This window comes from Neodiprion virginianus, chromosome 3, assembly GCF_021901495.1.
Source record: "Neodiprion virginianus isolate iyNeoVirg1 chromosome 3, iyNeoVirg1.1, whole genome shotgun sequence".
Lineage (NCBI taxonomy): Eukaryota > Metazoa > Arthropoda > Insecta > Hymenoptera > Diprionidae > Neodiprion > Neodiprion virginianus.
The window spans coordinates 17,446,956-17,461,214 of NC_060879.1; the positions used below are offsets into that span (position 1 = coordinate 17,446,956).

Genomic DNA, 14,259 nt, shown 5'->3' on the forward strand with positions numbered 1-14,259 from the left:
AATACAGGTAAAATACCAAAAACCCCTCATTAAATTTCATGTCATCCTTCAATAGTCAACTTCTGTAGTAATCAACAAAATTTTATGGTCAACACCTCCGAACAGATAATTAGAGCTATGACCTTAGAATTGTGCACCTTCATAAAAAAAAAAAAAAAATGTGATAGTTCATTTCAAATATTATACAAATACGAAACTGTAAACTTGTTTTCATAATTTTAGCGAGTCACGTGATGATAAGCCTGTATCAGCATCTCAGAAATTCAAATTGCACAATGTCTTAAAACAAGTCCCGGTATAGGGTATGTTTGATATGAAAAGCGTTTCGGACTCTGTGTACTTCTTCAGTTAGACAACGTATCTGTGCGAAAGTAGCATACGAAATGAACGTGGAAAGTAATACAGGTATTTCATTTGATCACTTACTTTATTGGTAAAGAAATATCGGTAACCATAAATGATAGCATTTGCACTACAGCTTCACTATTTTCAATATTTTTGCAAAGCTTTAACATCAGTTTTCATCTGAATAACCAACAATAACACGCATCTTCAGTTGCAGCAAAAATCAATCGAAGTTAGGGTGAGCAGCGACGTCACATTCGTTGTCGGGGAGTCGTTGACACGTGGGAAGTGGCGGTACTTCGCAAACGCATTTAACGCAAACTGAGCTATAATCTGTTCCCGACTTCAGTTCATCTCCAACGTTCATTGTCAAGTTTCCAAATCTGCAGGTGAAATCTAAAAAAACATGATTGTAATCGTGACACAGTTCTGCAAGATTTCAGTTTTATGGACGAAGAAATGTGACTTTTTGGTGCGGCACAAATAAAAATTGTAATCCTATGTGATACTTCAATAAAATTAATCACGGCAATAATAATTTCTGCTTCATCATATTCAATATATTGGAATTCAGAAACATACACTACTTGAAAAGAAATTCGAATCGGGCCATATAATGTGGTTACACATTTAGAGGTTGGGCGAGGTCAGTAATTCGTGTACACAAATTGGTAGGGGGAACTGTATCATTATCTATTTCTTATTTTATTTTTTTTATTTAATCTATAAATTTACCTGCACCCGAATTTGAAACCCCAGTAGTTGCAGTCGCACCTTCTGGTTTTACTACTTTATCATTTGGGTTTTCTGAAATATCAAAAATCGTTATATTGATTGTTATATGTACCTGCGTACTGACTGACACGGATTAGTCGTAATTTTAGTGACAAAATCATGCAACTATCTTAAAAGAAGTCGGAAAACCAGTTTTTATGCCATACCTTTCATCACCATGAAAAGGGTGTCGGTCTGTCCGACAAACTTCCGCGATAATCTCGAAAACAGTGAATGAAAAATTCGAAATGCACAGGAGTTGGTTGCCATACGGAAAACTATTGGAACGAAAATTAGAAAAAAATGTCCACATTTTTTTCTAATTAAATGTATAATGACGAAAAATATTACCGTTTATTCTGAAAAAGTAATAAGACGGAATAGATAAACGTGATGGTTTGTCCGGCAGACCGACACACTGACATCCAGACTGACATTTTTTAAAAACTTCAATTTCGGATTATAGAGGGTCGAAAACATAAAAATTCGTTGAAATTAGAAAAAGTGATTTTCGACCTCAACCAATACTTTTCTTCTATCAACGAAGCAGATGAAAAGTAGACGATAGTGTTAATAAAAACTGTGCTTCAGAGTTAACATGTACATTGAAAACCTGTTTTTCGTACTTACGGCACCTAGAAAAAAAATTACAGTCTGTAGCTGGGTTTTGCGAACTGTAAAATACTGGAGTACAATTATTATATATATCATCAGACTGACGCAGTTCTACATCACAACTAAATGGTTCCGGTTGTTTACAGAATGGCTCAACATTTTTTCCTGAAATAAAAATACGTTATCAACAGAAAATTTTTACATCGGGCGCTGAGTGGTCATACATTTTCATCTAAATTTAAAATTTGATCTTACCTCTTGGACCCAATAAGGAATAACGAAATGCTAACAATGGCAATTCAGTAAAATAATTATGCAAATAACATCGAAATACAAAATTAAAGAGTGTTTTATGAATTCAGAAAAAGAGTTATCTTAATATCTAAAGTTATAGTTTTCATTTATAAATACCGAGTAAGCCATCATCCTTAAACACGTTTATTTTTTAAGTAAGTTGAATTATTTTACGAACCTTCGTATCCTCCAGAACAAACACAATTTAATGTTGGATCTGATTGTGGCGTGAATCGCTGACCATCCAAGTATGTTTTTCCGTCAACTGTACACCGTGGGATATCGGTGTCACGTTCAGCTACAAAAAAGTAATTATCACGATCAATTAGTCACTAAGCCGAACAGTTACATGATACCTGCAGGTTTGGTATGTAAAATCGTAAGATTTTTCTACCGCTTTCTCGTATAATAAGAATTGACAGTCTCCATAGTTTGAGCCTTACGAATAATTTTCCTATCTCATTATGTATTTCGTAATTTCAAACCGTATTTTCCATAGTTATTTATGCTACATGTGGAATAAGTAATCACGACTGTCATATTTGCTACTTATCCGACACGTAGAATACAATATTTTTTACAAGAACTGATCTGGAAGTCGAATTCAAGAGGAATATAATAATTTTAAAACTTAAATTACTATAGCGGCATCAGATGGCGTTTGAGTAGTTTCGAGTAAAGTGAATAAGATAGAGTCAGTTTAATACAGACTGTACTAGTGTGGTTACATTTCTATAGTGGTATAGTTTAGGTGGAATCTGTGCAGTTATCTGATACTTAACCGAACATGTGCGTTTATGAAACACATATAGTCAAGTATGCGATTGTTGTGTATTTCGGAGATGACATACAGCGCTCGAAAAGTCAGCTTCCAGAGCAGCTGTTGTAAAAAAGTACTATACCATATTTTGTTCGAAATCGCCATGAACAAGCTTTTGTCCGTTCATTATTTTACATAGGCATTTACCTTAATATAGTTGAAAACAACTGAATTCTTTGAAGAACCGATGAAACTACTTTCACTTTTTCAATTTTTCACCAATTTCGAGTTAGCTAACTAGATAAAGATTCAGTGTTGGCTCTACAGTTCCGGTTTACTGCCAACATGACGTCGGAAAACATAATTTTTATTGTGTTTTTATGCATCTAATTTGTACAGAGTGTATCGGAAAGGATGGGACCCCTAAATATCAGATTATTGGTAATAAAATATCAAGGATTTTTCACGAGGAATCAAAATTAGGATTAGATATCGGATCCGAACTCAGTCCTAAACATTACATTTCAAGTAAACTTCCGGGAAATTATCGCCATTCGAGATATTTCGGGGTAATGTGCATTTTTATGTGACGTGAATGTAATGACAAAGCTATAACGCAAGAACGAATGGTCACCCAACGATAGTTCTGCCCCATCTAGCGGCGAAATTCAAATTATTCCTCGAAAATCGCTTGAAGGTTCAAATATATTCGTGTCATATCACCGGGATGTCCTCTGTTGATTGTATGGTTTGCTAACGTACATGGTTTTTGTACAGTTAAGGCAGTCGCGGGGGGGGGGATGCAGATTGGGCCATTTAAAGTCATACCTATATTTAGGAGTTTCTTTTTTAAATAAAATGAAAACACCAGAGTAATTTGAGATCGAAGGATTTATTATTTATAATTTCAAGAACACTTTGGAATTTTTTCATTGAAATTAATAACAAAATGGCGGCATGACGCGTATAAGCACTGAACTACCACGTTTTCAATTCGGTGGCGCAGACTTGTCGGTTTTTATCCGATCATCTGGAAATTTTGACAAAATCTTTGAAACTTGTCGATCGATTTAAGCTCGTAGCTAGATTTTTGAATTTTGATCTTTGAAAATTATTCAATACAAATTTTTCACAATTTTTTGATCGAAAAATGAAATTCTTTGTTCATGATTGTATACATATATTTGGAAAAAAAGTTTTTCCAACGTCCGAAAAGTTGTTCTTAACTCTAAAACAATGTTCTATCTGTTACAAGTTGGACAGTGATGTCAGGAGATGCGCCACCGCAAAAGCTCTCGAATTCGGAGTCATTCGCTGTACTTATATGCGCCTTGCCGCTATTTTGTTATTAATTTCAGTGTAAAAAATCTGAAATGTTTTTGAAACTATAAGTGATAAATCCCTGAAACTCGAATTGCTCCAAGTGTTTTATTTTCTTTAAAAATACTCCTAAAAATAGGTATGATCTTAGACCGTCCAAGCTGTACTCCCACCACTCTTATTAGTGTATAATCATACCAAAGATACTTCATGGTCGAACTTTGTACGTCTAATCTGTTTTTTTTCATGTTTGTATCGGTATCGATGTTTTGTGCTTCAAAAATATTTACTTACGGCATATTTCAGGTCCGGGACAGCATTGATTAAGCGATTGTTTTAAATAACATCCAGGTTCCGGTCGGTGGAAACAATCGACTATGGCACAACTAAACCTTGAGCTGTAAGAATGATATTAGAGAATCAAATATCGCCTGAAACTAGTACAAGTAAACAGTTTCCGAATCGATCACTTCAGTTACTACAACAATCGCCTTGATTATGCGATTCTACTTACCGGCCATACACACTTGGCCCGCAGACACAATTAATATCACATGCCTTTGCATCTTCTTCTCTGAGTGTTTCACCCATGTTGTATACGCGTCCCTTGAAATAACATTTTTCTCCGGATCTTCCTTCGAGATTTTGACAATTGTATTTGATGGGGCAACAACTGTCCTCACTTCCATAGGTCGGTACGCAATTTATATCCTCGTAATATTTGAGTGGACCCTTACACTTCGATTTATCACACGCTGAAATGAATACATTTTTTAATCACAACGAAACAGGGTCTCGGGCCTTCAAAAATACTTCATGATACAACATCTACATGGTAAGAAATTAGAACATGTTAGTCATATGCAAATATATATATACTAGGGTGGTCCTTATTTGGGGTGTTGACGAATTCCGATAAGTGCGCCCCCTAGACACGTTTGAAATAAATTAAAAAAAATGTGTGCGAAAACGGAGCGCTGTAGTCCAATTAGAAGACGTGCCTGTAAGCTCGTTTTGTTTTTCATTTGAATAACATGGGATTTTCAGACTACTTCAGTCATTATGTTTTTGAGTTGTCCCCATGAACGCAAAAAATTCTTTTTTCACATAAATCTGTTGTTCATGGATCTCGGAATATCGTAAAATCTTTCCCGATCCAGAAAAACAGACGGCTATCAAAACATTTTAATTTTAATTATTACTTTTTAAAAAAGTATAAAGTATAAACGATGTGTTTTTAAATACACTAATTGAAATACATATTTTTTCCCACATGTACAATTATTTTTTTTTACAAACTTATGGCGTAAATAAGACTGCCTTTTAATTGGTGAAATACTGTCAAGCACCAAGCGGCTAAAAAGAGGTATTCTCACGTTGATCAATTTGCCGTCGTGTATAATATCAGGGGGATGCGGGGCGTAAAAGTTGTGATAACGACTTGTGGAAAAATATACGCGTAGTTGTACCCATGAACAACAGATTTATGTGAAAAAAGAATTTTTTGCGTTCATAGGGACAACTCAAAAACATAATGACTGAAGTAGTCTAAAAATCCCATGTTATTCAAATGAAAAACAAAACGAGCTTACAGGCACGTCTTCTAATTGGACTGTAGCGCTCCGTTTTCGCACACATTTTTTTTAATTTATTTCAAACGTGTCTAGGGGGCGCACTTATCGGAATTCGTCAACACCCCAAATAAGGACCACCCTAATATATACAGATTATTGGCTGCCGAACACGAGTGCGAGTCACGGAGCCGTTCTACCTGGTAACCTGGAGCCCCGCATAGCAGCTCCGTTTCACCCGGGACTAGAGTTCAGCATCGAATAAATAAACTTGTGTGCCTTGTATGAACGTTTTCTTTTTTATGAATAATGCGTAAAAATATTTTGTAAAATTGAAAAAAGTTCGATTCTAATAATACATAACTGACATAAAATGCCTAAAAGCTACGGATTACATCAAGCATGACCCGAATATTGTAAGAAAATAATAACATCAGTGTCCACTAGTTTTCTACAACTATAAATTTTTTGTCAAACAGTTGTTCCATGCTAAACTATGCATAGGTTCATGCGTAGCGCAAGTAAAGTGGAAAGATAAGTATGTACTTGAAATATCGAAATTCAGCATTCTGACAAGAGCGTCTAAGGTTGAAATAAAAGATGTGCAATGTGCATTGATATGGATTTGTACCAATTTTTTCGAGCTAATTTAGGGGGTGGTCCGGTCGAAATTCACCCAAGCCTATTGTAAAGGAGATGGTCACCAATCGCGCTTGATTTTTGAACTGAAGGGTAAGGCCTCTGTAGAAATTTGAACAAGTATTTGCTTTACAACGTATGCTCAGAAAGTGAAATTTGCGGAGCCTTTGGAACGTGCGTAAAATGCCCCATTTCTGCGGAGTCCGGCAAAAAGACGCTAACGCATACGTGCTGAACTGAACTTCTCAATTCTACATCGCAGGGCTTTATCATCGCATGTTCCTTTACGCGCCGCCAATGACGTCATTGGGCTGAGTTCAATCGGAAGTTTGCGTGTTTAGATTAACCTGCTTCAGATGTTGGATGGATGGATCAGGTCTTATCGAAATCGCATACTGTTTTTGTGTCTGGTCTGTATAAAGACTCTATCGTATAATATAGTTGAAATTGGTCCTTATAGAGACCGAATACAAAAAACATATAATATTTCGATGAAACCTGATTCATCCATCCGACATTTTGAGTAGGGTAGGTTTCACGAAGCTGAGCCTGTGTCGCTAGCCATATTGCTTGCCGTTGATCTATTTCTTTTGAATCATTATATGACATACATTCGTCTACTTCTCAAATCAAACTAATCTTCGGAAGTGTTCGCAAAAACAGCTTGTATCACACGTGTGGATGGCCGATATCTGAATCGTGTGTTTACAACGCTCCGCCTAGGTTCGTTCTGCATTCACACTAGTAGTCCAAGAGCCCGTGGACCGATCTCGTGCTAAGTCTCATTCAATGACTGTCAGAGACCGTGGATTTCCTATGAGATACATCCTTATGTAGAAAAGTCATTTCTTACGCCTAGAGGGCGGGACAATCCTTAGTGTGGAAGAAATTAAAAAATGAAACGGACGACATATTTTATTCATCTTCAAACCTGTCTTTTGTTATTTGCTTCTCTTCGTATACCTCTCAAACGTTCCGTATGTATAAATTCTTAAGGGGTTACATCCGGTCATAGCCTCGAAAAACAGTTAAAACTGAGAATTTTTAACGAGTTAAGGGGGTATTCTAGTGTAGAGGCATGAATTTGAGGTGTTTTTTGAAGTGCTATAAACAAAAAACAAAAAAATATTTTTACCATCCATTTTTTTATCAGGCGTTTGTTATTATTTCACGATTACGAAAAAAAAAAAAACAAGTCAAAAAATACAAAATTGAAAGTGCTATGAGTTGTTGAAGTGGGGGGGTACAAAAAAAATGGCGCGCCAATGTTGTCACGATTGCAAGCATTTTCAAAATCAGAAAAAAAAAAAAAAAGATTATTAATCTACATAAATGCAGCTATCGTACTAACTAAAAAAAAGTCGAAAAAAAATTTTTTTTTGCCAAATTACGGCTGTCCGAAAAAATAATACGTTTTTTTTGACTTTTTTGGACGTTTCTGAATTTTTTAAAAATAGTAAAAATTATTATTTCGTTATAATAATAGTTCGTGCGATAGAGACATGTATTGAGAAGATTCTCACCAAATTTCAAGTAAATCGGTTCAATAGAACTTGAGAAATCATGTCAACCGTTTTGAAAAATGTAGTTTTGAGAAAAACGCGTTTAAAGTTTCGAGTAAAATTCGTTCCAGCCGAGCCAGTATTGAAGACGTGTCACTAAAATAGCTATATCTCTGAAAATAATTGAAATTTTGACTTGTCCTTTTAAGGACACATTCTTGAAAGGTTAAGCTTTGAAAATATAAAAAAAAAAAAAATCGATTTTTTCAAATTTCTACACTAGAATACCCCCTTAAATAAGAAATGGATTTATTTGACCTTCGAACAGTGATTACTCTAGTACCTTTGTCTTGAATTGCAAAAATTTGAAAAGGCTCTGTGTGAAGTCTTTCCACAGAGTCGATAAAAAATCTTGCCTGACAGTGACTTTTTGCCACCTGGCGAGATCTTGAGCAATTCAAATTCTGATGTCAGACCTGCAGTTGCAGCCCGTAGGCAGACTTACCTCTGAACGCTACTAGGATACATACTATTATCATATATCTACAGTTTATTTAGTGGTTAAAAAAAGCGTTGAAGAGTCACGACCATCTTTCGGGAAATGAAGTTGCGAGATAAACGCGTTCAGTCAACGCATTCGAAGTTTTAACCTCGGCTTTGAGGCTAATCTTGTATCAGACGAAACGGGAATTTCTCTTACCTTCAATCGGCTATTTCTGGGATATATGGACAGTCTTCTGCCGCATTCGCAGCTTTCTCACGATCTGAACTTTCTAGCCTTGAACTTGGCATTATTGACGCGCACACCGTTACGTTGTTTCACTCAAGTGCTCGTAACTATTTCAATTTTTGCAAATTTGACATCGGCTCTGCGCACCAATATTCCTAAAAGATATTGTAGCTACTATACTGTGCAAGGAATAAAATCGATATTTGAAAAGTTGTGACCGAATGTAACCCCTTAACGGAATAATATTTAACGATATATCCTTCCGAACTTACATTGTTTATTTATAGTCCCTCTTGCTGGGCGTAAGTAGTTTTTATTATCATTAATAATAGGTAAAAAACTGGATATCAGATTAGTCTTAAAATGAATTACATATAATAGACATATAGCCTAAAGCTATATGCTTATTGCAACAGAGCGCAACGTTCACACTCGGTTCAAGTAACCGATTCTGTGAATATCACAGTGAATAAGATCTGACGTCAAAATGTCCACGGACTACTGGATTATAGTACTCGTGCCATTGCAGCACTCGCCAGTGTGGCTCACGGTGGAAGCTTTACACTCATCGGACATAGCTCACTTTCCGCACTAGTAACACAATATACCATTTCACGTGTGGATTGCTTTTAATGGGCATAAGGAGGTTCGCTGCTTCACCGCTGTTGGGAATAGTACCGATTTCGAGCGCAAGTCAGCTTTTCCCACCAGCCACACTACGCAGCTACGCTCCGCGGAATCAGAGAACTGACACATCTGCCTACATTGGGTTGATTACTCACAAATGATGCAGACAGAGCGATTCAAGTTTCTTGTGCGACTTCCTGAACGTGTTCTCTGCAGTTTTAATAGTTCTTGATTAAAATTTTCATTTTTAACAGATTATTTTTGATTAACAATGTATTATTTTTGTGCGTTTTACGTAGGAGCTGATTCATAAAAATTTGACTCTTGAGTCTGATTATGAGTGATCGATGTAGACGAAAATTCTCAGATAATTCAGATATATCTCTACAGTCGTGGAGAATATGGTGAAGAAATGTAGTTTTTCCGTGCGTTTTCATAAAACTAGTGAATTTCCTGGACCGAGTATGTCTAATAACTTCAATTTTTAACTTCACTATCAGTTCATGTTTCTACGTATTGTTTATCAAGGGTCAATGGTCACACGTGGTCCGTTATCATTATTTATTTATAAATGAACTTCCAAGATTGTGGATAAACCGATGCGAAATAATAATTTGCCTTCACATTATTATGGGAAATTAACTCCTTGATTGTCAGTGACACACATATGGGCAGAAAAAAGTCGTGCCACTTTTGTCCCATAACACATATTTGGGCATTTGAAAAAAGTATGTTTCGACTACGTCGATTTGAACGTAATTTGGTAAATCATCGTTTTTGAGGTCGCCGATTCCGAATCTGAAATCGGATTTAAAAATTTACAATTGCGAATCCAATATGGTAGGAAAAAATTTGAAAAGTAGGTGGATTTCGATAAAAATTTGTATCTTCAGATGTTTTCGGTCGCGAATTTCGAATTTGAGTCCACCATATTGAATTCGTGATTTTGAATTTTGAAAATCTCAGTTCAGATTTGGATTCAGCGATCCTAAAAATCGTAATACTGAATTCGTAGGATAAATCGGACGTCAAAAAGGCGATAAATCTGAAATTTTTACGTTTTACAGTGTGTACTAAGATGAAGAGTTTACCAAGTTTCAAATTTCTAGGCCTTACCTTTCGCAAAAAATGTCACATCCAAGTTTGTTATTTCGACCTAATTGAGGGTTGAACACGAATTATTTTCCTATCGTTACAGAGATAAAAAAAATTACAAAAATATAAATATCTTATGGGAAAAATTTTCACCGTTATTAATGTGTTATCCATTTCTTGATAAATTATGGAAAAATCAATCCCAAAACCCTGTGTTCCAGTAAAAAAAAAAACCGCTTTTTCCATGCGCCAGCAAAATTTGACTCACTTCCGAGTTTTTCGTGCTGAGATTTTTTCAGTAGGGAACTCAAATTTTTAGAGTGGCACGGCCATAGGATACGTGAGCTACGTTCAATTGATAAATACCTGTTAATCATATGTACTCTAGCTTTTTGAAATTCAACGAAATATTCGTATTTCTTTGATTCGAGGACAATCAGGTGTACTAGCAGCAGTTTGTGAGGTGGACTGCACCGTCATCCCTCACATTTCTGTTTATTAGTATCCTGCTAGAAAACGGTGAAACCTGTCAGGCTCAGCGACGCGCTGCGCAGGCGCAAGCTTTGTAGTCTACTTATTGGTTGGTGGACGAAAAATGGCTATTGTACGAGCGCGGAGACTCAAACTACTTAGCACCGTTATTTCATTTTACGAATTTTTTTCTGCATTTAGAGTTAACGAAATCTGTTTTACCGTATAATTGAAATTGTAGGCATGAATCTCAAAGAAGAAATTCCTTGCCGATTCATACGCGTAAAATAAAATAGACTGCAGTGCTTTTTAAGAATGAAAATGCTAAGACTTGTGGTGTCAGTTACCAATACAACCATCACCCTGAAGTTACATTCACGAATGATTTTTTTAAATTTTAAATTCTAAAATTAACTAAAACTTCTGTTACAAAACCTGTGCTATTCATATCACTACTATGATACACTTGAATTAGTTTCTCCCTGCTGAAAATTTACGACCTACTAGTGCTCCAGCTTTTCTTAAAATCGTTTTAAAGATACTATGAAACAGGTACCCATAAATGAATCTTTGGTTGTTAACAGAAATATGTCTGTTAATAAAAATCAAAACTTTTCACCGTATTAACATGGTGAGATACGCTCCTGAGTCGTATAAGGAATAAGAAGGCCTTCTCCATTGAATATGATCTTATTCATCATTTCCCTGCAGATGCGAATTGCTGCGAAAATAATATAATATCAGTTTTTTTAAATTCGTAGAAGCTTCTTTCAATCGATTCGCTACTTGAGATCGCAAGTCAAATTTATTTTTCGTCCCGAATATTTTTGAACAAACACGAGATTCCTACATTAAGTTGTTCCAATTATTTCACATGATCGAATTCATAATCAAAATTACGATCAAATCACAAAGAAAACAATAAGAACTAATGTTTCATTTTTCAGAATCGGAAAGAATGATGCAATAAAATAATTGTAGCAATCGAGTGTAAGACTCTCGTGTTTGTTCAAAAATATTCGGCATGAAAAATAAATTTCACAAGCGATGTGATTGTAGTAGTGAAGTAGTGAATCGATTGAAAAGAGCTTCTAGGAAATTCAAAAACTGATATTATGTTATTTTCGCAGCAATTCGCATCTGCAGGGAAATGATGGATTGAATTACATCCAATGGAGTAGGCCTTTTTATTATCTTACCTTATACCATTTAGGAGCGTATCTAACAATGTCAATGCTGCTGCCAAATAAAATTAATTAAAAAAATCAATATTTCGAAAAATAAAAAAAAATCGTTGTTGGCATTCATAGGGTAATAGCGTATACTCCCTACCACAACATGTTAAATCTTCAAATAAATCTAAACAGGGCTTTCTCAGAAGAACGCCTTTTTTTCAAATTGCTATATTTATTGCAATGTTGCAGATTTTCGGATTTTGATATCCGATTCGACGAGGTGTAAGATTCCAGCTACTCGAAAAAAAGAATTTTTAGATAAGCTCCAAGATTGCGAAATTGGCGGTTATTTTCGAAAATTATGCATTGAAAAAATCGTTATCGGGCATGAAAAATTTATTTGCGTAATAATAAAATATACATGTCCGCTTATTTTTGGCAAAGAATAACATGCTACAGTTACAAGCAATTATGGAATATGACCTCCGCTGGCCTGCATGATTTGAGTTGGATTCAGCCATATGATAATCAGCGTTATCGTCCACACAATAAATGTTTCCGAAGGTGGTAAAAATTATACGATTTGTTCACAAACATATTCTCGACATCATTTTTATAGTTGAACATATTTAGATGCATGGATAACACGTAAAATCCTTGACAAATCGTGATGTACCACCTATTCCAATTCCACTATTACCGACATTGCAGATATTATTATACAAAAAAAAAAAAAAATAATCTTTTAATATTCTGCATACCACGTGAATTATTAATTAGTGAACAAACATATTCCATGAAGAATGATGTTCTACGTTTCACACTTCTTTTTTGAATACGCTACGTATTCACCCATTACTAACAAAGGTTGTACTCTGAATCTCACGGATTGCTTTTCATAATATAACATAATTCCGGTCTATATTGTCATTAAAATTCCATTAAAATCAATCTGATCCACTAAAAATGTCGTTCAACGCGAATATAAATTTTGTCTCCTTGATCATAATTTCGTGGGCATTATCAAAATTTCTGCCGTGTACAGTGTTCCCCAGAAAAAACCATCAGGCAAGAATAGAATAATAATGTATGCCAAGAAACCTGAATAACCAGGATGTGTACAAAAGTTGGTGATCATTCGCAATCGTCACTCGTATTTATAAAATCGCATCACCTTGGTTAATCACGGTTTTCAGGCACGCTGGAGTATTATGACTTACCTCCATCAGCAGAGAAATCATTGAATATTATACACACGTATAAGTAAATTATAGTATAGATATATTGCGGGTTGACCATCGTAACTGCTTAGCAAGAAATTGTTGACAAGTTCTGAGTAACGTATGTTACCTAACTGTGGAACTCTGTCTGTTATATAGTCTGCGAACAAACTACTGGAGTAGGGAATATTAAAAATACAGCTTCGAAGCGGGGATAACTATCTCTCGTAAAAAAAGTTTCCATTATAGACGTATGCGCTGTAAAGCGACCTATTGAACATATTACTGACTGTAGATAACGTGAACCAAAACAATTATTACCAATGGGGCATTCCATCCCAAGTTGAGCAACCTCCTACTTCGACTATTTACGATTTGACCCATTTTAATTTTTCATCACTTTAGTGAGCAAAAAAGTGTATTAGCCTTAGGCAGGAAATTTATATGGTGAATTTCGACTTATCTTCATGTTTGCTGTCCTCTCGTGAAAAATAAAATACAGTGATTATCTCCGAAACGTCCGTAAATGGGAATCTGAAATTTTTATATACTCGCAATCACTTAGAATATTTTTGACAATTGTTTTCAGAATCGATTTGATCCAGCGATCAAATAAATTGTTAGTAATAAAATGAAATGTTATTGTTATGACTTGTGTTAAATTTCATACCGTTTTCTCATTCATTTATAACTAATATTGGACGTTACTTTATTTTGTTGTTTTTTATTCGTTGTCAACAATTTTCATTAACGAAGGGATGAGAAATTTCGCAAAACTAGCACTCATCTTTACCCCCTAGTTTTTTCTTTCTCGAATTAAGTGAATGAAGCTCTATCAAATTTCTTAAGATTTTTTTCCAATTTCGAAACCGAGTTTGTCTATTCGGTTTACTCGCGTCTTACGCAACAACAAGTGACGTCAGATCAAAAATAAATTTGCAACTGAAAACTTTAGATTAACCACTAATTGTTTCAGAGTGTGTCAAGAGTTATTGTTTTGAACATGAAATTGAGAATTTGAAATTGCGCACGTATCCTTACTGAGGGTGTGACTGGAAGACGGTCGCATATCCGTCATTAAGGATGTATTTGTGCACCTGTGGCAAATTAATTCCAGTTTC

General features: G+C 35.3%; 1 protein-coding gene across 2 annotated transcripts; it reads right to left on the reverse strand.

Annotated features, from left to right (window-relative positions):
- Positions 1–408: 408 nt before the first annotated feature.
- Positions 409–13,295, reverse strand: LOC124301465 (kielin/chordin-like protein). Of its 2 annotated transcripts, XM_046756553.1 has the most exons (7): positions 13,139–13,294; positions 4,623–4,863; positions 4,403–4,506; positions 2,207–2,326; positions 1,750–1,899; positions 1,081–1,152; positions 409–741 (listed from the first exon to the last, which is right to left on the reverse strand). In XM_046756553.1, the coding sequence occupies exons 1-7, from the start codon at positions 13,215–13,217 to the stop codon at positions 569–571; spliced, it is 939 nt and encodes a 312-aa protein (XP_046612509.1). In that variant the 5' UTR covers positions 13,218–13,294; the 3' UTR covers positions 409–568. The 2 variants fall into 2 exon arrangements, with proteins under 2 accessions (XP_046612509.1, XP_046612510.1); XM_046756554.1 differs by lacking the exon at positions 1,081–1,152 and having other exon boundaries at positions 13,139–13,295.
- Between the last annotated feature and the right edge of the window lie 964 nt (positions 13,296–14,259).

Bases quoted from the DNA above. Each gene is read 5' to 3' on its own strand.
- LOC124301465 (XM_046756553.1), bottom strand. From the start codon at position 13,217: ATGGTCAACCCGCAATATATCTATACTATAATTTACTTATACGTGTGT. The intron at 4,864-13,138 runs GTAAGTCATAAT...TATTCATTTCAG, and splicing joins TGATTTCTCTGCTGATGGAG to CGTGTGATAAATCGAAGTGT. The intron at 4,507-4,622 runs GTAAGTAGAATC...TCATTCTTACAG, and splicing joins GGGCCAAGTGTGTATGGCCG to CTCAAGGTTTAGTTGTGCCA.